The sequence below is a fragment of the Esox lucius genome, chromosome 4, assembly GCF_011004845.1.
Source record: "Esox lucius isolate fEsoLuc1 chromosome 4, fEsoLuc1.pri, whole genome shotgun sequence".
Classification (NCBI taxonomy): domain Eukaryota; kingdom Metazoa; phylum Chordata; class Actinopteri; order Esociformes; family Esocidae; genus Esox; species Esox lucius.
In genome coordinates, this window is record NC_047572.1 from 23,334,418 (window position 1) to 23,361,604 (window position 27,187).

Genomic DNA, 27,187 nt, shown 5'->3' on the forward strand with positions numbered 1-27,187 from the left:
CAACAAACTGCGATGCACTGTGTGTTCTGACACCTTTTCAGCAATTTGAGCTACAGTAGCTCGTCTGTTGGATCGGACCATCGTTTGTTGGAATGTCTTTGCTCCCCACATGCATCACTGAGCCTTGGCCACCCATGACCTTGTTGCTGTTTCACCACATTTCCTTCCTTGGAACACTTTTGATAGGTACTGACCACTGCAGATCAGGAACACCCCACAAGGGCTGCAGTTTTTGAAATGCCCTTGTCAAAGTTGCTCAGATCCTTAGGTTTGCCAATTTCTCCTTCTTCTAACACATCAACTTTGAGGACAGAATGTTCACCTGCTACCTAATATATCTCACCCACTGACAGGTGCCATGATAACGAGATTACCATTTTTATTCACTTCACCTGTCAGTGGTCATAATGTTATGGCTGATTGGTGGATATCTCTAATGACCACCCTTAGGCTGTATTTCAGAAATGGATACTCTAAATGTTAAAATGTTTTTGGTCACTGGTTGTAAAAGTTCTGCTGTCATGCCTAAAAGGGTCCTCAACAACCATGTACAGTACCATGTACTACTTATCAAAACCAAGTTTGTTTAAAAATGAAATATTCAACATCCAATTAAAAACATAATCACATAAATGTTAGAATTGACTTTCTGTCTAATTATGGATGATTTATGAGCTATAATCCAGTCAGTAGTGGAGGTCTTTGTTCTAATTCAAACATGGTTCAGTTGTTTACTCCATCATGCAGCTGTTACATTTTTGACCGTTCTTACATACAGACCACGTTGCAAGTAACACTATTAGTGATTCTATGACTCGGTGGCATCCGAGGTAAAATACCTCGGCTGGGGTTCAGGGCTTCTTTTTGAACTTAACAACAGTGTGCTGAAACAGGGTGGCTGTTAGAGAAAATGCCTCTGTATGACCAAAGGCTACTGGAGGGCTATGATGTGAATAATACACTGCGTGAGAAGATAGTCACAGTGTATGACGGAGTGAATAAGAGTGTGTGTGTGTGTGTGTGTGTGTGTTTGGCTATACAGCCTATGCAATAACACAGGGCAAATGCTGTTTTCAGAATGAACCGAGTGTTACTTAGCCTTTACACACTCTGCATCAGAGGTTCTTTGGCTATTATGACCGTAGCTCTAGCAGCTTTCTGAATTCACAAGTGTGCCAGCTTTCCTTTTGCATTAGTCGACTGAGAATGAACCATAGGAACCTCATCTGTAATTCTTAGAGCTTAGTTTGTCTGCTAACTCAATGGACCCCTGTGCCACAAGCCATTCATCATTTCAAACACAGAGAACTGAAAGACATAACAAAGATCTACTCCACTGCTTTCCTGGCTGTAGCGGTGCATGGCTAAAATATGCATGAAGTGAATATTGATTATTTCAATACCCATAACTCATTTATACTCTGACATATTACAATCCATTACAAACCCGTGAGACAGGAGGATTATGTAATCAGGAAGCAAGTACAAGAGACAAGGTTTTATCAACCAATGGCTCTAACTCTGAAGGCGGAGTGATAATATTGATTGACTCTGACAATGTTCGATCATTAATCAGGCAGTGGAATTTGCATCAGTCAATAAGGAAGTGAGATATGGCCAGATAAGACTAGCGGCAGCACTACGTATGACAGGCCCGGGAATGAGAAGATAATAACAGTTTCTCCATACATGGTTTACCAACGCGGACGATTGAGTGATTCAGTTACTATGCACTATACTTGCATGAGGCTAAAGTAAACTGTGAGGTTCTTTATTTTTATTTCTTAAAATTTTTGCCATTCAGAGGACCTTTCAACTTCTATAGGGATTCTAAGCAGCAATCTTCTGGTTTTGTACAGTGATCTAACCACTAGGCTCCTTCTATCTTCTATCTCCTTCCAGAAATGATACAATCAGAGGGTGAACAGCAGTGGCAGTCAGGTTTTGACAGAACGTTTTTATTCTGACTGAAGGATAGTGCATTGGCAAAGGGAAATGGCTTTCATCTGGAGATTGTCCCAAAAACCACCGTAGCACTCAGTGTGTTTATTCATTCAGACTTGGGTTTTCCAGTCCTTATCCTGGCACCCCTTGGGTACACATTTTTTTCTGTTGACTTCACACAACCTTATTTAAATGAAAGGCTTAGTGATACAGTGATTAGCCAAGCGCTAAGGCAAAACACAACTCGGTGCTCCTTCTGGGTCTTGGGACCACCATTTTGAAACACTGATTTACAATCATACAGGACACGTCTAGCTGCTATGTCTCACAGAAGTCAGTAGTCAATCGGTTTTCATGACATTTTGCATTTTTCTATTTTAGTTACTTTTAAGATGCTCTTGTCCAGGGCAATACAGCGTTGGATTACAGGGTGTGCAGAGGGAAAGGAGAAGCTTGAGTGTGGATACGGGGTCAGTATGGAGCTTGGCTTGGATTGTCAGACCGATTTGCCACACGCCACAAAATCTTGGAGTTTGACTTCGAATGTGGATGCTTATTGGGGTTTGTAGCAGGGCTTGGAAGTGAGAAAGATAATGAATTGAAGAATGATGCAAATGGTGGGGAAAACTTGATTAGGGAGAGCTACATAGCTGCAGTGTGTCTGAAAAGAGGTGTGTCCTGATTGTGAAGAGAAGTGGGCGGATCATGAGTGGGGAATGGAAGGTCATGATCAGCGATGGGAGGATTATGATCAGTGAGGATCAGGATCACCAGGGGATGATCTTCAGGGTGTGGTCAGGGGCGTGCCAGTGGGTACGACTTGGGCAATGGTGATAGGCATGGTCGGCCCGTCCCTTCATAGAATTAAAGAGGCTCCTCTCTATACTGATAATGTTTCAGACAATTTGTTCTTCATGGAACTGACTGAAATGTTTGTAATTTATACCTAATATTCTGCAATATAATTTTTTTTCCTTGGACCAGAGAAAACTGGCACTACAAACATTGCACATTGCAGCCAAAAATTGGATAATATCAAAGACGCAATAAGCATGTCCTGAGTCAGTCCTCTCATGCTCATCAACCATGTGAGATTCTCTCACATAAAAATGTGGGACAGGTTCTCTCTTTACCAAAACTACTGAGTGTGCTGTTTCTGACCTACTCTGCTGTTATCTCTTTCAGAATGATCTATTCTAACTTAACCAGCCAGGCTTTAAGACTGGTCACTCAACCTAGACTGCGCTCCGTTTTGTCACAGGAGCTCTTCGCACTGCCCAGACAGACTCTCTCCACTGATCTCATCCTCCCACATCTATCCTCTGCCTTCAACACTGTGAACAAATCAAATCCACTTCTACACATTGCCAGGACTGGGCATCTCAGGTTCTGTATATACTTGGACTTCTTTCTACCTGTCAGGCCGCTCCTATAAAATGACATGGAGAGGATCTCTTTCCCCCCAATGGGCTCCCAGGGCTCAGTTCTTGGAGTTTGTCCCAGTACCTCAAGCTCAGCTTCACCAAGACAGAGCTGCTTCCATCTGCCGGTCCTCTCCAAAGCCTCTGTATTCCTGCTGTTTCAGATCCTTGCATCTGCCACCATATATCTGCAGCCTATCCAGAATGCAACAGCCTGCCTGCCACTGGCCTATGAAGCATCAAGGGAAACCTCCCCCTCCTACCTCCAGCTTTCAGACAAGGCTCAAACCCCCTACACCCACACCTCATATCTGCACCCCTCCTCCACAGCCGCCAGCACCACCCTGTCACTCCCACCCTGTCACTCCCACTCTGTCACCCCCACCCTGTCACCCCCACCCTGTCACCCCCACCCTGTCACTCCCACTCTATCACCCCCACCCTGTCACCCCCACCCTGTCACCCCCACCCTGTCACTCCCACTCTATCACCCCCACCCTGTCACCCCCACCCTGTCACCCCCACCCTGTCACTCCCACTCTATCACCCCTACCCTGTCACCCCCACCCTGTCACTCCCACTCTATCACCCCCACCCTGTCACCCCCACCCTGTCACTCCCACCCTGTCAACCCCACCCTGTCACTCCCACCCTGTCACTCCCACCATGTCACCCCCACCTTGTCACCCCCACCCTGTCACCCCCACCCTGTCACTCCCACCCAGTCACCCCCACCCTGTCACCCCCACCCTGTCACCCCCACCCTGTCACTCCCACCCTGTCACCCCCACCCTGTCACTCCCACCCTGTCACCCCCACCCTGTCACCCCCACTGTTGCCTTTGTAACTAACACTTGCAATTTCTGCTACATGTTTTTCTCTTCCTTCCACCACTGACTTTGCTACTACATTCAGTGAGGTATTCTTAACTACTACTGTGTTGTGTGGTTGTCCCACCTATGTGTCTTTAGATGAATGCACTAAATGTAGGCCTCTCTGGATAGAAGTATCTAAATAAATACGGTATAAAATGTGCGTGTACATTAGGGATGGTAGTTACGGTAAAACTCTAATTTATGACACAGTACAGTGCCCAGCTGAAGCATTCCAAAACCAACAATACAATCAGGCAGCATTTTACCCTTGAAGTTGACTGTGAAAGCACGCGTGCATGTTCTGTGCCATTTATTCATAATTGCTGAATTATACCCTCAGGCAGTCCTCACTCATTCTTCATGGGGATGATTATACTACCTCTTATTATCTACAGTAACCCTGCTGTATCTACTGTAACCCTGCTGTATCTGTCTTATCCCTGCTGAACTCTGTGACCCATCCCATCACTAAACATATCCGTCTGCCCACCGCTTAGTACTGCCTCTCAGGGACCTTGTTGCACTGCTACCTTGTGCTACATGTCTACCTTGGGAGCCTCATTGCTGCTCTCTCTGCTTTTCAGCTGCACAGACCACCTTACACCTCCAACTTGCTCGATTGCACACTCAGTATTGTCATTTGTACTTGCATTTGCCTGATCGCACAAGTATTCATTCCCCCTTGCACATTCATATACTTAATACGTGTACATTTGTAAATGTTCTGCCTTCCCCTATGTGCCATTATTGCTCATTTAAAATTGTCATTTTGCACTGTATTTGCCTTCATTGCACATCTACACATTCCAATTGTAACATACACCTTACTTAATACTTGTACATTTCCTGCCCTCTTCTATTTTGCACTTCTGGTTAAATGCTAACTGCATTTTGTTATGCTGTACTCGCTCTGTTCAATGACAATAAAGTTGTATCTAATCTGATCTCTCTCACCCACTCTCAACAAGACTCTAAAAGGGGTTTTTACAGCATCGTTGTGTGATGTGAAATTTCCTCTTTCCTTTTCTTTTGGACATGCTTTTCTCATGTTGCCATGTCACTCACCTGTCCCTGTCAAGCCTTAACATCCACTCATTCGTTATGCTTAGTGACTTTGTCCCCTCATGATTGCTTAGTCTAGTATCACTGTAAAGAATCAGATTTTTGTCTCACTGTGTTGAAGAGTGGTTCTGACAGACGCTATAGTGACATCAAATGGGACCACAAGGTTTGCTTCTTCATTCTCACTGTGTGTATGTTTCATCCAGATCTAACAAAAACATAGTAAAACTAGACAATTCAGTCCCTAAATGGTTTTCAGCCGTTTCCCACTAGGAAAATGGTTCATTCCAACTTCTAGGCAAGGTCAGGGGTAAACCTTACGACTGGGGTTAGTTTTAGAACTGGGGTTAGTGTTAGAAATAGGATTAATGTTAGAACTGGGGTTAATGTTAGAACTGGGGTAAGTGTTAGAACTGGGGTTAATGTTAGAACTGGGGTTAATGTTAGAACTGGGTTAAGTGTTAGAACTGGGGTTAATGTTAGAACTGGGGTTAATGTTAGAACTGGGGTAAGTGTTAGAACTGGGGTTAATGTTAGAACTGGGGTAAGTGTTAGAACTGGGGTTAATGTTAGAACTGGGGTTAATGTTAAAAAAGGCTTCACTAGCATGTGAACATTTTTATTTTCATTGCCAAAGCTAGTGTTAAATAAGAAATCTACAAATTATAAAATAATAATATCTGAAATTCTAAGTAATCGTTAAACAAGTTTTAAAAGGATAAAAGCTTTACACATCTCTATCAGAGGAGATGTGTGTGTTGTGTTTCCTTGGTGTATCAGTGGGGAAGTGGGTGTTGTGTTTCCTTGGTGTATCAGAGGAGATGTGTGTGTTGTGTTTCCTTGGTGTATCAGTGGGGAAGTGGGTGTTGTGTTTCCTTGGTGTATCAGGGGAGATGTGTGTGTTGTGTATCCTTGGTTTATCAGGAGCGGTGTGTGTTTGTGTGTGTGTGTGTGTGTGTTGTGTCCTTGGTGTATCCAGGGAGATGTGTGTGTGTTGTGTTTCCTTGGTATTGTATTGGTATAGAGATGAACCTCTTTTGTTGTTATTTGGCTGTTTTAAGGGTATTTGGACAGATTCCATTTTTGGCATAGGGAGGACCTGGGCCTGGGTTTAAACCTGTAGTCATCAGTGACAAAGCTCATGATTAACACCTGTATCCGCCCACGCCACCCTGGCAATCAGAAACCCTACACTGGATGAAAATAATGCTCAGCTCGACCCTAGTGGTCAATGACCTGGCCGAGTGTCCGTGCCGAGTGTCCGTGCCGAGTGTCTGTCTGTGCATGCAATCTGCTGTTTCAGCATTTAACCGTCATATGCATGGAGTACACAACGTCAATACACGCAACAAAATTATCGTCAATAAATTAAAAAACAGTAAGTAAAATATACATGAGTTGGTGTGTGTAGTGTTGTCAGGGAGAAATTGCTAAATTTGACCATTGGTTATAACTTAAACTGTAAACAGTATCTCTGAACTTTTCAAGCCATAGCGACCAAACATTGTTTCTCATGGCTTGGATACCCTAAACTTTTTGAACAAACAGTTTGTACACAAGCTGGCAAGCACACCACATTTACTTCTGTAAATATTCTTTCTAGTTAGGCTATTCGTTATACAAATTAATGAATGGTTTATTTAAGGGGTGAAAATGATCTAAAAAAAGACCATCCAGCGGGTGATTTTTTGTTATATCCTCACGAATTCTCTCATCACGCATTCACAGATTTTTAACAAAACTAGGAGATGCAAAACTATCGTGGGGATTCTGATTTACGTGTGTAGAAATTGCTCTATTTACCTTTAAGAGATTTGGCACTAATTTGAGCCCACACAGCTCAGGACGCCTATGTAGGCTGATAGACAGTAAGCGCAGCAGGTGTGTTTTTTAATGATGTGATAGACACAATTTATGCAAAATACATTTCAATTAGGTCTTCACAAAGGCTGTCCAAGACCCCATCCACAGGGGCTTCCCATATTTAAATCGCTTTTCATAGTAAACAGAAAATGAATATTTGCTTCATTCTTACTGGGTTAACCTGTCATCTTTCAAATGGACAACATGTTATATTCAAACCACAAAGGATTTAAGAACATCTACAATCTCAATAAGCGTAAACATACTAGAGTTGCGTCATTCTAGCTTTGCCTTCAAATGAACTCATATGACCTCGAGCTGTAGCCTACTGTAAGTTAATTTATTATATTTTATGAGGACAGTGTAGTGTAAACTATTGAACTGGGTCTGTTTATTGTAAAGTGCAGTAGTGTGTAAATGTCTGTTGCGTGTAAATGTCAGTTATATTATGTCAACCTAATCACTGACACTTCGTCATCTGTGGCCTTTCTTCTTTTCCTTTGAGCTTGCTATAGGACATTTGCACGAGCGCGCGTGTGTATAATTAGGCACGTATTCCAGTTTGAGTAAGGGTGAGAGTTGCTGTTCCAAACCGTGCTGCCCTCGGTTGTGCAGCCGTGATCCAGAAGAAGGGAACTTGTGCCTTCAACTTGTTGCTCCAGAGGTGACATGTATTTTCTTTATCTCAGATAGTATTTTCTCATAGCTCAATAACAACTTTTTGCTGATCGCGATTTCTCACGATGTCTGACGAGGGAGAGGAAAGCGACAGCTCTAGTTCATCGCAGCTTCGGTGTTCTCCCTCCCCATCTCCACCCGGTACCCCCGAAACCCACTTTCGTCCACTGCCATCGGACTTCTCATCCAGCCCCCCGGTGCTTCGAGACCCATCCTCGGGTAATCAGGAGTGTCTCCATCCTTCTCCAGAGATCTCCGATCCCGGGGACTCCCCGAGCTTTACTCCGCTAAAGTTCACCCAGCGCTTTACGAAGACAGGCTCTCAGTTCCGCCAGAGACAGAATGCGCGCCTAGCTGCTGCCGCGGACAACGGGCGCGATGCCCCCTCTCCAAAAAACGGAGGAGACAAAGACACATCGGCAACGTTCCAGGACCGAAGAGAGCGACTCCCCCGCGGACAGTGCTCGGAAGATTTCGGGAACCACTGCGCGAATGAGCTCCTAGAGCCGCATCGAGACAGTTGCGAGAACCAGCCACCGTGAGTCCACACTTTCATTCCTTATTAAAATATATGGACAAACAATTAGTTGCTTCAGAGTGCTTCCGTCACATTATTTATATGGTGAGGTATAAGCTACCCAAAACGTTATAAAATATGTAATCCGAACTGTGTGTACTTCCTGCTGTGCCATTTGTTAGACCGTCCGTTGTTTTTTTGTAAATAATTGTTAAAGAAATTACTATAGCATTTTCTAAGGCTTTCTTTTAAGGGCCCAATTTGACCACAATGATCCAAGTTCCATAAACGTAATTTGGTCCTTTAAACTTTTGATTGAAATACTGTAGAATCCCATTAAGTCCTCAAGGACTATTCCAACTAGGAGTGGTAAAACGGCTGATTAGCAGTCTGGTGGTGAATACAGCTTCAGCAATATAGGGTTCATATACATATTGGTTTCACCGTAATAGATTGAGTAGCCTTCAGCACCCTTTTAGTTAGACACCCCTATGGCATTTTATTAATTCCTGATCTGATTTAGACTCTTGATGAAAATCCACATATTGCAAGCTTCTTTTTAAGCTGGCCTCTTTACATAGGCTTAGAATCAGTTTGGTCCCCTCTGTTGAAAATACCTGGATCTTCTTTTATGACCTTTTCAGCAGTGTTGTTAATAAGCCTGCCTCCACTTAGACCATTAGACTCAGAAACAGGTAGAACATCTGGTTTGATTGTGATGTGGCCATGTTACACCACCTCAAGGACACCATTTGGCAGAATGCTTGATGAACCAATGTTCATGCTGACTGGTTATCATTCTACTGGAGACTGGTGAAAGGCATGGAAATAGGTCCTTCTCCTCTCAGCTGCCCATGACTGGTTATCATTCTACTGGAGACTGGTGAAAGGCATGGAAAATAGGTCCTTCTCCTCTCAGCTGCCCATGACTGGTTATCATTCTACTGGAGACTGGTGAAAGGCATGGAAATAGGTCCTTCTCCTCTCAGCTGCCCATGACTGGTTATCATTCTGCTGGAGACTGGTGAAAGGCATGGAAATAGGTCCTTCTCCTCTCAGCTGCCCATGACTGGTTATCATTCTACTGGAGACTGGTGAAAGGCATGGAAATAGGTCCTTCTCCTCTCAGCTGCCCATGACTGGTTATCATTCTGCTGGAGACTGGTGAAAGGCATGGAAATAGGTCCTTCTCCTCTCTGCTGCCCATGTTCCTTAACATTGACAGTATTATGGTTGTTACAGACAGGGAGTGTACAACAGAGCTCTTTCCATCTAGTCTGCATCCCTGTTTGATTCAGCTGCACCTGCTTGTCCGTCAAACTTCTCGTCTCTCAGCCACTCAGATGCGTCTTGGTCAGATGGTCTAGATCCTGTCTTTATCAAGGTAGCAGCCGTATCATGGCAGAGCCTCTCTCTCACCTTTTCAACTTTTCATTTCACTCTGCAGAATTTCCCAAGCCTTGGAAGGTAGTTACAGTGCTTTTATTTAAAGTGGTAAATAAAGCCTATAGTAACTGTTAGGCCCATTTCTATGGTGGCCTGTATTTGAAAGATGCTGACCAAATGTGTCAATAAACAATTGACTAGTTTTCTTGTTGTTTACAGTGTCGTTTTTCTGGTGTATGTTCTGGTTTTGGTTGTGTCACTACAACCCTAAACATCTTAAATGATGTAACCACTGCTGTGGACACAAAATAATTGCGCTGCAAAAAGCCTTTGATATGGTAGACTATTCTTGTGGCATAACTGAGGAGGATTGGTGTCTCTGAGCTGTGTAAAGTCTGAACATCTGCTGTCTCAGCTCCTACCTATCAGCAAGGAAGAACCAAAAAGATTTAATTTAGGGACCTCACTTTTTTCTTTTTACATAAATAACATGTTGAAAGGTCTCTGATCCACTTATAAATGCTCACTGCACTATGTACACCTCTAATCACTACATACCCAAATCCACCTAAAACATATTTACAAAACCCTGAGGCCTCACTCCCGCTATCTTAGATGTCTCCTGCACCCCTCCTCCACTAACCACACCCACTGTGCTAGTCACATCCAGTTAAACATTGTAACCAAAACACATCTTTATGTCACTCTCACCTCGCTGCAGCTAGACATTGGAATCATCTGCAAAAAGCCAAAAATCTCTCTACATGTGTCATCATTTCCACTTTGAAAGATGAAATCACTCAGACATTTACAGACACCAGTTACTGCCTCATGTGATGTGCCTGTTAATTGTAGCTCTCCTATGTTCACCAGTGGTTGTCTTTGGCTCAAAATATATCTAAATATGTTTGTGTTCTGCTGTCTTTTTTATATTGTCTGCTGACAGAAGTCCCAAAAATTTCCTTCCAGCAGCTGTGGTGGGGGGTGGGCTTGTTGAGTGACATGAACTATATTATTTTATGATACCTTAACATCATTCCCCAATAATACACTAAGCCCTCCCCCTCAATTGACTATTCTCTAAAACTGTTCATGGTTGTATTTCATACAATACATTCACTGTGGCACAGAATAGTTTTTCGGCAAAATGTATCTCCCAAATTACAGTGGGGGGATTGGAAAATATGGTGTGGTTGGATTTATAACACAATTCCTGTCCAAGTCTAAAGAGCACCAGCAAATAAACAATAATAATATAATCAAAATATGCTTTCTTTGTATTAGATATATTTTCTACATTAATTTAATTTAGCTCTAACAATTTTTCAAAGCACCCCACCTTATGTAAAGTATAATTTTAATTGTAATTTTGTTTTCTTTATATTTTTTCCCATGTAGTTATTCCACTATTCAAATCCGCAAAGAAAATTCACATCAAATATAACGTTTCATCGCAGACTTCTATGTTGAAAGCAAAATATGAAAATCTTAAGTGTTTCTGCTGAATGTCTAATGTTGCCTGCATGAATGCTAATCTGTTGTATCTGATTGTAATAGTTATCAAGTTGTGACAGTTAACTAGCTAGCTAGCTTCTTCTTACCTTGTCTGTCGGACGATGGCTGATTACAACAAGCGGGAACCACTGGACAGGTTACCATTTATGCTGTTGTCATGCTATGTGTTTTTCCAGGCCATTATTGTAAATAAGAATTTGTTTTTAATTGACTTGCCTGGTGAAATAAAGGTAACATTTTGATGAATAAATTAAGATTGACAGTATTGAGAAGAAAATGTTAGGTGTGGATTTAACTCCTGAATCAAATTGATGTTACACTGAAAAATCCACCCAGGACAATGTTTTATGTGCCCTGAAACCCATCTGAAGAGCTGTGGTTACCACGTCAACAGCACCAGCATCATGTGTTTCACTGCAGTTCTTTGATACCAAACTTGGGAATAATTCTGTCACACTTTCTCGTCTTTTCTTGCTCTGTGGTTATATTCTCAGTAGACATAGCAAACTGGGCGCCTCCTTTTATGTCTTATTAAATACTGAGCAGTTCCAGCCCCTAATGGAATCTCAATAAATGGACTAGGGGAACAAATCACTTCAGACATGTACTGCTAAACATCCATGGCTTAACTAGTGCCTTTGACACGCATGAAGTGTAACCGATTCCACCATAACAGTGTCGTCCTTGAATTGGGAGTCTTGATTGAAACCTGAGAGACCAATGTGTTAACGGCTGGCCCTGAGCACAACCAAATCAGGACCTCTTTCCACGGCAAGATAAAAATGTAATTGAGCCTGTATGCAAATCAGTGAACTTGAACCGGTAGCCTAATTTCAATACAATAGTAGATATTCCCAATGTCAGTCCGCACTCTATATCTGTGTTTGAACACTTAGGTCTACATTTGCTCTTTGATACCATTGCATTAAGCTTGAAAAAAAAAAGTGTTTGAGGAGAACCATCACGAATGCTCTCAGTCAGACATGTTTAAATCTCAGGCCGAGACAGAACATTGCTTATAATCTTAGTGATACACTGGTCTTTGATCTTAAACTGTACACATTTGCTGTGTGTGTGCATGCGTGTGCATGCGTGCTTGCATGCGTGCTTGACTGAGAACCCATGTAGGACTTCTCCAATCAACCTCTATTCACAGCTTTTTTTATTCATTTCCCTGTGGCTTCTTTCTCTCTCTTTCTCTCCTTTGCTCTGTGTGTGACATGCCTTTCTGTGTCCTGCTAGCTTACCCTCTACCTCTCTCCCCCTCTCCCCCTCTCCCCCTCTCTTCACTCCCCTTGTCTTCCTCTAGCCCTATTTCTTCCTCTCTGTCTTCCTCACTCCCTCTGATTGTAATTCTATATGGCTGCTCTCTGTAATGATGAAGGTAAATTCTACATCACATTCGAATCAGACGAGGAATAAAAAAGAGATGGCAAGAGTGAGAAATCAATGCAGAGACGTGTTGAAGAGAAATATAGAAAGGGAAATGGGTTGTTGTTATGGCGGAAGGTATCTCTCAAATTCATATTCAATATGTTTTTAATGGTATGTATGACTAGTCAATGCTGCCATTGCGAAAGGAAACACATAAAAAAATGATGAGCACAGTAGCAAAAACCACCATAGGAATAGCAGATATTAATACACACACATACACTATATACACATATAATAAATACTGTAGGTTTTATATACACACAGACATGCACATAAAATATCTACAATAAATAAATATTATATTTAGAAATGTAATAATGATAAATTGTAAAGGATAGAATTTAACCAAAGAAATAGAAAATGACTGGTGACACCTGCATTGTTGATTTACTATACGTATAGTATAATACAGTATAATACATGGAGAAAATAGTACTGGATAATAGCTGGTAGCAAGAGGGTGAAAAAAGTTAATCTTGGGTGGGTTTTCAACTTCTTATTTTAAATATGGGGAAGAAGGAATCTTATTAATATAATGCTTCTTGGGGATTGGTGACTGGAAAGTATTATTGACTTTTAAAATGTCCTTAAATTGATGGAGCGGTTAAAAAGCTAACATTTAGAATTGTTTAACTATAGAAACATCATGTTTGTCATAGCAGCATAGCAATGAGATGGGGCAAGACAACTTGATGTCCATCTTAGATTATGGTGATGTGCTATTTAGGATTTTTCAGCATTGTTATTGAAACCTCTGGATCCACTCTATCATGCAGCTCTACATTTCATCACTGGTGCAAATTTTCACACACATCCTTGTCATTTTCACACTGGTTGGCTGGGACTCCCTGACTTTCAGAAGACATTGTTTAATGTTTGCTTTAAAAGGCTGTCCAGCAGAAACCTCCAACCGATCTCATGTTAAGATAATAGCAGTTATCTGCCACAAGGCTGGCTGATTTAAGTGATCATTGGTGCACTAGGACAACCTAGCAGAACACTCTTCTGTGTCCCAAAGGGTTCTTTGTCTGTCCATAGCTTGACTACAGAGACTAAGTCAAAGTTCAATCTGGCTGTACTCTGACAAGGCATGTTGTGTCAGGACAGTAAATGCAGGAAACAGTTGCAGTGGAATATCTGTTCAATAGATTACATGAGTAGCTCAGCTCCCCTGGCAGACAGCGGCGCGTGATGATGTTGATCTAGGGTTCAGTAGGGTTGGGTTGGAGCATATGGGGCTTTGCTGGCTCCATTCCATTGATTTCTATCCTACCGCATACAGCTCTAATGGACTTAATATTTCAGTCAAAACCCACAACCTGTGTGCCTTAAGCCATTTAATCACTGACTAACTGAATAAAGTTGGCACACATACACAGAAAAACACACACCAACAGTGTTGCATCAGTGTGCTCTCTTCATCTACTCATTCCACATCCTTTGATGCCCTCGAGGAACATTCCTTGCGTGGACAGGTTCCCATCTCCACCTGTTCTGCAGTTCTGCCTATACTGTTCCTTAAAATGCTGTGATGGGTTTGTCCATTAAAAAGACACCATCCTGAATACTGTGCAAGTCTTAGGCACCTGAAAATCAAAATTGATTTGGGTAGTATGTGTTTTAATTTAAGAAAAAGAAAATACATATTACATATATATCACTATATATTTTTTTTTACAAATAAATATTTACAACCCAAATAAATCACTTTAGTGTGACTTTCAGGTGCCTAAGAGCTTTGCACAATACTGTATGTCAAAAATATTTATCCAAACAATTAAAAAGAACATCATATATATATATATCAAACATTTATAATCATATTTGTTATTAAGACAAAGCACCAAAAGACTATACATGTGTGTGTCTATATTAACCTCTGGGGGTGTCACAGTTGTGGTAGGACACAATAGTGGAAATAATCCATGGTTTTAATCAAAACAAGAAACAAAACAATAGCAGCAACCAGTGACTCGGGCGGCGGCGGCCAGTCCTCGGCGGGTTCTGGCGGCGGCGAAAACAGGGCAGCAGGAGGTGCTGGTGGCAGGGAAAACAGGGCAGTGGGAGGCGCTGGCGGCGAAAACAGGGCAACGGGAGGCGCTGGCGGCGGCGAAAACAGGGCAGCGGGAGGCGCTGGCGGGTGTGGCGCCTGGACAGCAGGGGGTGCTGTCTGCGGCGCCTGGGCAGCAAGTATTCTCCAAGATAACGTCCGGGAACGTGGTTGAAACATCCAACACATTATTGATTAAATAGATTCAGATTGACCTATTCAGGTCCTCTGGGAGGCAATGTGTCAGTTTAGAGGTCAGGGTTGATACGACTGTCAATACAGAGTTCTGCAAGAAAGATTTACTGGTAGCTCATGGAACTGTTATGTGGAGCATGAAGTTAGTAGGACAATAATGGATTGTGTGTTTAAGTGCAGCTTTGTGTGTTTGTGTGTGTTCATCAAATCAGAGGCTTTGATCTTTACCCTTGCCCCTTGAGATTGCCCAGAAATGACAGGGTGGTGGATTGGTGTAAACCAGACAACCCCTAGTCACTGTGTTCTGGTTGCTGAGGGTCAGAAAGAGGCTGCTGTGATGCTGGTCTATTTATCTCTCTCTGTCTCTCTCTTTCTCTCTGAGGTATTTTTACAGTTGTTAACCATCTGATGTGTTTTTACTCTTGGTTAGCCCTCTCTTTTCCTATATTTATATGTTGTTTAAATCTTGGTTCGCCCTCTCTCCCTCTACTGTAGGTTGTTTAATTCTTAGTTCACCCTCTCTTTCCTTTTCTAGATTGGAGGCCATGCACCGGAGACACACCACCCTCCGGGAGAAGGGGCGTCGACAGGCTGTGCGAGGCCCCGCCTACATGTTTAATGAACGTGGCTCAGCACTGACCCCCGAAGAGGAGAGTTTCCTGGATGCCGCCGAGTATGGCAACATCCCTGTCGTTCGAAAGATGCTGGAGGAGTCCAAGACCCTCAATGTCAACTGTGTGGACTACATGGGCCAGAATGCATTGCAGCTGGCAGTTGGAAACGAGCACCTGGAAGTAACCGAGCTGTTGCTAAAGAAGGAGGGGCTAGCCAGAGTCGGCGACGGGCTCTTATTGGCTATCTCCAAAGGGTACGTGCGTATCGTGGAAGCCATTTTGGCCAATCCGGCATTCAGCCAGGAGCTACGGCTCACCATGAGTCCCCTGGAACAGGAGCTGAGAGATGACGATTTCTACGCCTACGATGAAGACGGGACGCGCTTCTCCCATGACGTCACCCCGATCATCCTGGCCGCACACTGCCAGGAGTATGAGATTGTCCACATTCTGCTGACCAAGGGGGCTCGCATTGAGAGGCCCCACGACTACTTCTGTAAGTGCAATGACTGTGCTGAGAATCAAAGGAGAGACTCGTTCAGCCACTCTCGCTCCAGGATGAATGCCTACAAAGGCCTGGCCAGTGCTGCCTACCTGTCTCTGTCTAGTGAAGACCCAGTCCTCACTGCTCTGGAATTCAGCAACGAACTAGCCAGACTGGCTAACATTGAGACTGAGTTTAAGGTAAGAGATGAGGCAAGATGGACAGAACACACATAAACATGCGCATTACACACACATATGGATTTGCTTGCGCATGTATTGTAAAACGCACGTCAATCTTCTGTTTACTGAATACATCTTCTGGCGCTGCCCTCTGGCGCTGTCTTCCTGCTCTCTCTATTATTTAATTACTGGAAACTCTTACTAAAACCCTTGACACATTTACCTGAGTAGTAGATGAACTACACATTCACAACAAAATTACAACAAGTCTCTTCATAGTCACTACTGCATGAGTAGGTTTTGTGTTGTTATTCAGTATACTTTCTCATGTGGGAAACAAACGACGACTTCACAACATCTAAATAGGTTGAACCATCCAACAGTGGTCCACGAAACCTAGCACTAACTGTCGAATGAGTTTCAATACTTCACTCTTTTACAGATTCTGTACGTACACAAATACACACGTAAACACTTATACAGACAATTATGCATAACAGCATACACTCACCTAAAGGATTATTAGGAACACCATACTAATACTGACCCCTTTTTGCCTTCAGAACTGCCTTAATTCTACGTGGCATTGATTCAACAAGGTGCTGAAAGCATTCTTTAGAAATGTTGGCCCATATTGATAGGATAGCATCTTGCAGTTGATGGAGATTTGTGGGATGCACATCCAGGGCACGAAGCTCCCGTTCCACCACATCCCAAAGTTGCTCTATTGGGTTGAGATCTGGTGACTGTGGGGGCCATTTCAGAACAGTGAACTCATTGTCATGTTCAAGAAACCAATTTGAAGTGATTCAAGCTTTGTGACATGGTGCATTATCCTGCTGGAAGTAGCCATTAGAGGATGGGTACATGGTGGTCATAAAGGGATGGACATGGTCAGAAACAATGCTCAGGTAGGCCATGGCATTTAAACGATGCCCAATTGTCATTAAGGGGCCTAAAGTGTGCCAAGAAAACATCCCCCACACCATTATACCACCACCACCAGCCTGCACAGTGGTAACAAGGCATGATGGATCCATGTTCTCATTCTGTTTACGCCAAATTCTGACTCTACCATCTGACCAGGCAACATTCTTCCAGTCTTCAACTGTCCAATTTTGGTGAGCTCGTGCAAATTGTAGCCTCTTTTTCCTATTTGTAATGGAGATGAGTGGTACCCGGTGGGGTCTTCTGCTGTTGTAGCCCATCCGCCTCAAGGTTGTGCATGTTGTGGCTTCACAAATGCTTTGCTGCATACCTCGGTTGTAACAAGTGGTTATTTCAGTCAAAGTTGCTCTTCTATCAGCTTGAATCAGTCGGCCCATTCTCCTCTGACCTCTAGCATCAACAAGGCATTTTCACCCACAGGACTGCTGCATACTGGATGTTTTTCCCTTTTCACACTATTCTTTGTAAACCCTAGAAATGGTTGTGCGTGAAAATCCCAGTAACTGAGCAGATTGTGAAATACTCAGACCGGCCCGTCTGGCACCAACAACCATGCCACGCTCAAAATGCTTAAATCACCCTTCTTTCCCATTCTGACATTCAGTTTGGAGTTCAGGAGATTGTCTTGACCAGGACCACACCCCTAAATGCATTGAAGCAACTGCCATGTGATTGGTTGATTAGATAATTGCATTAATGAGAAATTGAACAGGTGTTCCTAATAATCCTTGAGGTGAGTGTACAAACCAAGTCTGTGTTTTGGTTTTAAATATAATGGCACAAACAGATGGAGTAGTGGTTAGAGAATCTGACCAGCAAAAAAAGGTTGCTGGATCAAATGCCAGTTCCGGCAAGGTAACACATCTGTTATTCTGTCCTTGAGCAAGACAGTTAGTGTTTATTGCTTCTGTATGTCACTCTGGGCAAGAGCATCTGCTAAATGAATAAAATGTAAAACATTTAAATGTCAACAAGATTCAAGCAAGAGCTCTTGGGAGTCGGGGTTGTAACTGCAGCTGTGTGTTCTCAAGTGCTTGTTTGTCTGTTTCCCAGAAGTGTTAACGAGAACCACTCACCTCAGGGACGTAGTTATATCACCCTCCAACTCTTTCATTACACGCTAATTATTATTTTATGCCCCCCTGTCTCTAACTCTCCCCCTGTCTCTAACTCTCCCCCTGTCTCTAACTCTCCCCCTGTCTCTAACTCTCCCCCTGTCTCTAACTCTCCCCCTCTCTCCAACTCCCCCCATGTCTCCAACTCACCCCGTCTCTAACCCCCCCCTGTCTCTAACTCAACCCGTCTCTAACCCTCCCCCTCTCTCTAACTCTCCCCCTGTCTTTAACTCTCCCTGTCTCTAACTCTCCCCCTGTCTCTAACTCACCCCCTGTCTCTAACTCACCCCCTGTCTCTAACCCTCCCCGTCTCTAACTCACCCCCCGTCTTTAACTCTCCCCCCGTCTCTAACCCTCCCCCTGTCTCTATCTCACCCCCTGTCTCTAACCCTCCCCCTGTCTCTAACTCACCCCTGTCTCTAACCCTCCCCCTGTCTCTAACTCACCCCCTGTCTCTAACCCTCCCCGTCTCTAACTCACCCCCTGTCTCTAACCCTCCCTGTCTCTAACTCACCCCTGTCTCTAACTCACCCCCTGTCTCTAACTCACCCCTGTCTCTAACCCTCCCCCTGTCTCTAACTTACCCCCTGTCTCTAACCCTCCCGCTGTCTCTAACTCACCCCCTGTCTCTAACCCTCCCCGTCTCTAACTCGCCTGTTCTTTTACCATCCCTCTCTCAATTTAAATTTTAACAACTTTCTTGGCATGGGAAGTATTCTGTACATTGCTAAAGCAAGTATGAAATAAAATACCCAAAGTGAAAATTAATATACAATAAATCTATAATTTTAAGCATACGTTTCAAACATTTCTTTTAAAAAGAACTAAACCAACCCTCTGATGTGAGAGGGAATATGTTCTGGCTGGCACAGACCCAGCTGGTGCCTGGAAGAGACTGATATCATAGGTGAAGGTCTCTGTGAGCTTTTTCACATTTAATTTTGTTGTTGCCACCAAATGATGTCACAGTTTCCCTTGGCAATGATGTTTGTGTTTATCTGCTAGATCAGCCCTGTTGCCGGGTAATGATGACACACTGTCACATGAAAATCACCCATCTTCATTTGACCAGTGCCTTGCAGAAAGAAACTAATCCTGCAGCAACAAGACATTTTAATTATTTAATTAATTATAATTAATGGGATTATTTTTTTCATTTTTTTAAAAGTGGAAATAACAAACATTTGAAATCTCATAAACGCTACCAGTTTGAAAGGACGGCAGAGTGATTGAATGAAGATAGCTTTTAACCCCTGTGATGTTGCAGCCTACCAGGGTGTTGAGGTGAATCTAGTTCTGGCATACTGACGGGGCCCAGGTGACCCACAGAAGGCTGTTTGTGTTGTCTCAGTGCTGTCTGAGGTGGATGGAGGGACGGTTTGTTGGAAAGGTCTGCCCTGTCTCAACGTGCGGTAGCTACTCCTTGTGGTTGTTTGGGCGCCTGCAAATTCAATCACAGAGGTTGGTGAACTCCAGACGGGAGGCATGGACCCAATACAACAACGGGTGAGGAGAGAAATGGGAGAGAAAATCAACAAAAGGAACAATGTATGGATGATAGTGGAGGGGGTTTTCATGTATACCCAATGCACAGGTTGCTGTTACATACACAGAATTGAAGTAGTTTGAAATGTGGCCTAGGATGCGCCCATGTCACCAGGGCAACCGGTGCACATGTACTGCTGCGATGTGGATTGAAAGCTAACCCACTGCTCTTTCAGCAGAAGTCTTCCCCTAAAATAATTCCTCATCTTGATATTGCAGTTTTTAACTTTTGGGTGAACTACAAATGGTTTATACTGTAATGTGTATCTGAATTGATGACACGAACATGTGGAGGATATTTCTGGTGTGGAATTTCAGCCTGATTAGAAACGGAAGGAGGCAGAGTGAAAGAGGGACCGGAAAACGGTAATTTTGTCATTTAGATGGGAAATTAATTTACATTTCACTGGAGTTATACACACTTAAAACAAATCTTTCTGACTGACCCAGCTGTCCTTGGAACAAGTGCACGCCTTACAACCAGGAATAAAACATTCAAATCATTTCTGTTTTAACCCTGTCCCAAACTGTGCCCCATACCTTAACCCACAGGAATTCCTTCACTGGACTATGCATCGTCTAAAAGACTGACCGTTATAGTGTAGATAACGACTGACCGTTATAGTGTAGATAACGACTGACCGTTATAGTGTAGATAACGACTGACCGTTATAGTGTAGATAACGACTGACCGTTATAGTGTAGATAACAACTGACCGTTATAGTGTAGATAACGACTGACCGTTATTGTGTAGATAACAACTGACCGTTATAGTGTAGATAACAACTGACCGTTATAGTGTAGATAACAACTGACCGTTATTGTGTAGATAACGACTGACCGTTATAGTGTAGATAACGACTGACCGTTATAGTGTAGATAACAACTGACCGTTATAGTGTAGATAACGACTGACCCTTATAGTGTAGATAACGACTGAGATATATCTGAGTCCAAAACAACCATTGCCAAGAACACTGTGATGTTAGTCCAATGAAACCGTTTCTCAGACTACACTCCACTAATCAAACACAGTCTGTTGATGCACACACACACACACACACACACACACAATGCTGCCCATAGGTGTGAAATTGGAAGGTGAAGACCACCTGAGTCTGTTCATCAGAGCTGGAAAGTGAAGCACAACAGAGTCTAATTCAGCTGAACAGTTACACTGCCTATTCCCATCAACACATACAATGAACTTCAAATATTTGTTCAGGGACACCTCTCTTTCTGGCTTTTTATTCCAGCATAATGCATTTGAAATGGCACATTGACCACGGGGTGAAAGTACGGACTGCCAACTTTACTTGGAGGGGATTGTCACCCATGTCAGATATTTCAGAGGGCCTCAGTGTGTGACATCGGTCCAAGTCACTGTCTCACAGTCCATCTGAGTCACCCTGTCCAGCTGTTTGAATCCTGATCCGGTCATACCTGGGGGTTCATCTGAGTCACCCTGTCCAGCTGTTTGAATCGTGATCCGGTCATACCTGGGGGTTCATCTGAGTCACCCTGTCCAGCTGTTTGAATCCTGATCCGGTCATACCTGGGGGTTCATCTGAGTCACCCTGTCCAGCTGTTTGAATCCTGATCCTGTCATACCTGGGGGTTCATCTGAGTCATCCTGTCCAGCTGTTTGAATCCTGGGTGTTCATCTGAGGCACCCTGTCCAGCTGTTTGAATCCTGATCCTGTCATACCTGGGGGTTCATCTGAGTCATCCTGTCCAGCTGTTTGAATGCTGGGGGTTCATCTGAGTCACCCTGTCCAGCTGTTTGAATCCTGGGGGTTCATCTGTCACCCTGTCCAGCTGTTTGAATCCTGATCCGGTCATACCTGGGGGTTCATCTGAGTCACCCTGTCTAGCTGTTTGAATCCTGGGGTTCATCTGAGTACATATCATAATCACCTATTTGACAAAATGACTTGTTATAAAATGGTTAACATAATGAATTGTTGTGTGTTTTATATTTAAAACGTAGATAAATTAGAACAAATTGATCAGAGAAAAAGCTGTAACATTAGGTGTGCCTAAAATCTGTTGTTTTTAGCTGTTTGTCACATTATCGTTACTAAGAAAATACTGTAGAGCATAGCAATCGTAAACATCCTCGCTGTCCAACGGATCCGGAACATTCCCCAGGAGTTAGTCGTGAATCTGTCTGCCATTACAGAATGCAGAGGACTGCACCAGCCAGACTTCAGTGGCTGGACTGCAAGGTTCAAAACCACTAGTTTTATAAAAGAAAGGTCTTAAAACTACCTTAAAGAGGGCAGAGTTCTGAAAAAAGGTAAGGTGGACAGATGAAAAGATTAACATGCGCCAAGATAAACTCGTACCAGACTGATGGCTAAGAGGAAAGCTTGGGAAAAGAGGAACTGACATACTCTCTTATCTGTAAAATATGGTGGAGGGAGTGTGTCCTATTCCTCTCAGTTTTTACTCTTTCTCTATCTCTCTATCTCTTATCCTTCATTCGTCATTCATTATCCCCAAAAAGCAACCTTGTCTTTTCCGGAAGTGCGATAGCCATGCAGTGAAACAATGTAAATATTATAATTGATGGTTGACATTGTTCCACCCCAGTGTATGAAAAAGTTCTCCTTGTGTTTTCTCATGATTTGGTTATGTGTAAATGTGTTGCCCTCCTGGTACTCTGTGAGGTCTGTTTAGTTTTAAGAACAGAGCCCCAAAAACAACTTACTTAGGAGTCTTTTCTCTAAGTTCATCTTCCTGTAGATGAGGATTTTGTTAAGGCGGTTTTGAGAATTTCTTTCCTTTCGCTGTTTGTCTGAGGGAATGTGTAAAGTCCTAATTCTGCTCTGCATGCACTATTGCGTTTCACATTAAACCCTGAGAATACATACAGAGTCTCAGCTGTGTGTTTGTCTTATTCTGGGAGTGTTTTTCCTATTTTGTAAATTCTTGTTATGTAAGGGGAATCCAGACCTTACCAATGGTTAATGTGACTGATTGGGAGATTTTAATTGAGATCCTGATGGCTTAGAAGTTAGCATATCATCTGCAAACAGTAGGTTTTTAATTTCCATTAGTCCAGTCCAGTAGGGTGAGTCCTGATGACATGGACTTCTCCAATGACTGGCCCATCAATTGAGACAAATGTTGAATAGATTGGGGCTCAAGCAGCATCCCTACTCTAGCTCCCAACCCTTTGGGAAAATATCTGTAAATATTGCTTCTACACCAATGCTTCTACACTATATTCCTTCTATCTATAGCATTTCCTAATAGTTAGTTTTTTTCTGGGGTTTTCATGCGTTGTGTGTAAGTACTGGTCTTTTCAATTAGATTTTGATGTGGTCTGAGAGCAGAGTAAATGGGCTGACTCTGAGCTCTCTCATCTATCTCTCTCATCCATCTCTCTCTCCATCCAAGTCTCTCCATCCATCACTTTCTCTCTAGTTTTGTCTCTGTTTAACAGTGGATGAAGACGTCGGTGTTGTATCATCAGCATGTGATAAATGCTTACCATGTGGAACGATAATTGTCAGTGTGCCTATAGAGCCTAATTACAAACCTCTGTATTCAAACTTGCCAAGCCACCATATCAACGAAGGATGAAGAAAATAGAAAATATTAAATCCAAATATCCTGAAGGCTGGCATAGCTGTGAAACCAGCTGAATCGTGCCATGAAGAGTTATCGTCTTAAGGAAAGAGGAGAGAAGAGGGAGTTAAGACTAATGTGTTTGGTATGAAAGGTTGATTATGTGGTGAGAAAATCCTGTTGGGGACGTATTATAACTACGAGGACTGAGGGAAACGTTTCCAAAGAGCTTATTATGACTGTTCTGTAATCGTCTATTCGAACGTAGTTCAGCTACGCATCCAATCACACTTCAGTCTAAGTCAACGTTGAGCTCTACGACTTTGACATGTCCCAGAGGAACGGATTGACAGATGTTGCATTGGTGTGTTCTCCAGCAAATACATTACATGCGCATTGATGTCTGATAGCGTGTGTTTGCTTGTTTATGATTGGCCCCGGAGCTCTGGTGAAGCATGAAAGGAGAAATGGGAAAGATGGACAGTTGAACAGATAAAGGATGGAGGGGGGGGTAAAGAGAGGAAGGATGAGAGGAGGCAGGGTTGAGCAGACCAAGGAAGATTGAGCAGATTAAAGATGAAGGATGGAAGAGGGAGGGGTGAAGAGATGACGGATGGGAGGAGGGAAATATGAAAAATGGGGACGCAGGTATCCTCGCAGTTTAAGCATTTAGAGTGCCTCAACTACTACCCTTATTGGTGTAAAAGACAGCTAACCAGAAAAGCCTCTGTGAGTCTCTCTTGATAAAAGGGTCTGCTAAATGACTAAAATGTAAATGAAGGAGGTAGAGCAATAGAAGAATAAGAAAGCAAGATATGTTTGGAGGGAAATGAAGGTTTCAGAGAGGGAGGATGTCTTTTGAATAATTACAGAGATGAGAGAGGGCAAAGCATGCATAGATGAGACAGAATGAGAGGCCGGATAGGAGCTGTAAAACTTGCACCAGAGCTGCACCTTGGCATCACCTTGGGGGTATAACAAGCTACAACCTGAGACTCCAGAAAAGAAAAAACGATTTCAGAGCCTTCCTAAACCAAACATCAACCAACACTGGTATTTCGCTAGACCTTCCCAACCCCTCTGGCCCCTTTGTATTCTTCTTGTATAATGGTCCCCTCAACCTGAGAAGAGGCGCCTGGTTTGAAGGGGTCAAGAAGACGGATAATTCCTCTGACAGGTGCTCTGGCTGGCGGCTGATTGCCGGTTACTCACCTGCTTGGCGGAGATGCCGCTGGGAATACACACACCGTTTCAAAGGAACTGCCACATCTGGAACATTCTGCTACCCTAACCTCCCTCTTCTCCCCCCTCTCATTCTCTCCCTCCATTCCCCATCCCCCCCCCCTCTCTCTCTCTATCTCTCCATCATGACATTTCCCTTGCCTCCTTCATCCACATCTCTCTCCCCATTTTTGTCTCTCCCTATAGAACGACTACAGGAAGTTGTCCATGCAGTGTAAGGACTTTGTGGTGGGTGTTCTGGACCAGTGTAGAGACACTGAGGAGGTGGAGGCCATCCTGAATGGAGACGTGGACAACGCCCCGCCCAGCGACAACAACCGGCCCTGCCTGGAACGTGTCAAACTTGCCATTAAATACGAGGTGAAGAAGGTGAGAGACGGACAGGCCTCAGCCAGTGCGTTGACGCTGATCGACACTGCTGTAAATAGATGTGCCTTTTCTCTGTGTGCTTTTTTAAAGGTTAAGTTGACACAGCTCTTATAGTGTTTATTTTATAATTTGTACGCAATTGTTTTCTCTGACCTAATTCTTAATGGATGTATTCAAAGGGGATATACACGATTGGAAGAGTGGTTTTGTAGTTGGGCAGTTCACGTGCTTCTCTGCATGCGTTTATTTGTGTGTGCTTGCACCATGCAACAGTGTGTGGGAGTGTGAGTTCTTGTTCTCGGTCCACACTATGCGACATGAGCACATTTGGCTGTTCGACAACAAGTTAAGTGTAAGGTTAGAATTAGGCTAACAATTACGCATTAGGCATTAAGCATTAGGTTTAGGAGTAAATGTTATGTAAAGTTTAAGCATAAAGGTCAGGGGGTTGAGGTTAAGGTTGGGTTAAGGTGACTTAACTGCAGGTCCTTATTTTGATTAGAAAACCAACATCCTGGTTGTAGTGTTGGTAAATGCCATCATCAACGTCAGAATGCAGCCTCTCATTCCGGAGGAGTTTCCAGCAATTGTAAATGCCAAACCAAGTACTCTGTCCCTACATTACCTGGAACCCACAGAGACTGACACACACACACATTACTCTGTACCATTAGTCTCATGAGTTGGTTCCGTATGAAAACAGCGAGTCCGGTCTGTGTGGAAACATCCAGGGCCCAGTAAAGCCGTGTGCCTGGGGTGTTTTCCTGAAGCAGGGGAGCGTGACCGCAGCTGCTAGACTGGGGGGTTGCTATGACAACCAGGTATCCCGAGATCCAAGTGTGTAAACTCAGATATAAACACATACACTCACTCAGGCACACACATAATCACACACAACCACACACACTTAGACACACACCCACAGAATCACACACCCACAGACACACTCACACACACACACACACACAAACCCAGCATGGGCACGCAGACAGATGCAGAAAGACATATTGACAGACAAACTAGTGACAGGGTCCCATCATGGGTCAATCACAGAGGGAATGGAGGAATGAGTGACGCTGTCTGACTGGTTGTTTCTAGGATGATGGTGTGTTTGTGTGTGTGTGTTTGAATGTCAGATGATGACATGGGCTGATTGAGTCATTGACTTATTGAGGGGGCTGGATATGCAAACACATACATACAGTGGATATACAAAGTCTACACACCCCTGTTAAAATGCCAGGTTCTTGTGATGTAAAAGAATGAAACAAAGATAAATAATGTCAGAACCTCTTCCACCTTAATGCAACCTATTACATGAACAATTCAATTGAAAAACAAACTGAAAGCTTTTGGAAAAAATAAAATAAAATCTAAACTCACAATAACCTGGTTGCATAAGTATGCACACCCTTAAACTAATACTTTGTTGAAGCACCTTTTGATTTTTTGGGAAGAAATGTATTAGCAAGATACAGCTTGATGTGGCAATATTTGCCCACACTTCTTTGCAAAAGCGCTCCAAATCTATCAGATTGTGAGGACATCTCCTGTGCACAGCCCTCTTCAGATCACCCCACAGATGTTCAATTGGATTCAGGTAAGGGCTCTGGCTGGGCCATTCCAAAATGTTAAACTTCTTCTGGAGAAGTCATGCTTTTGTGTATTTGGATGTGTGCTTTGGGTCGTTGTTGTGCTGAAAGGTGAACTTCCTCTTCATCTTCAGCTTTCTAACGGACACTTGAAGGTTTTGTTTGGTATTTGAAACTGTTCATAATTTCCTCCACCCTGACTAAGGCCCCAGTTCCAGCTGAAGAAAAACAGCCCCAAAACATGATGCTGCCACCACCATGCTTCACTATGGGTATGGTGTTCGTTGGGTGATGTGCAGTGTTGTTTTTGAGCCAAACATACCTTTTGGAATTATAGCCAGAAAGTTCAACCTTGGTTTCATCAGACCATAACACATGTTCCCACATTCTTATTGGGGGACTTGATGTTTGTTTTTGCAAACTTCAGCCGGAATTGGATGTTTTTCTTTGTAAGCAAAGGCCACCCTACGCCATAGCCTATTCATATGAAAAATACGGGAGATTGTTGTCACATGTGGCACACAGCCAGTACTTGCCAGAAATTCCTGCAGTTCCTTTAATGTTGCTGTAGGCCTC

The 27,187-nt window shown here is 43.2% G+C and overlaps 1 protein-coding gene across 3 annotated transcripts in view; it reads left to right on the plus strand.

Moving 5' to 3' along the window:
• Positions 1-7,656: 7,656 nt before the first annotated feature.
• The window catches only part of LOC105025247 (short transient receptor potential channel 7), a 55,492-nt gene continuing 35,961 nt past the window's right edge, over positions 7,657-27,187 (plus strand). For all 3 annotated transcript variants that reach the window (XM_029119196.2, XM_034291856.1, XM_034291857.1), the window contains exons 1-3: positions 7,657-8,381; positions 15,479-16,241; positions 24,837-25,019. In XM_029119196.2, the coding sequence (XP_028975029.2) occupies positions 7,909-8,381; positions 15,479-16,241; positions 24,837-25,019 (1,419 nt within the window). In that variant the 5' untranslated portion in view covers positions 7,657-7,908. The remainder of the gene's footprint in view (positions 8,382-15,478; positions 16,242-24,836; positions 25,020-27,187) is intronic.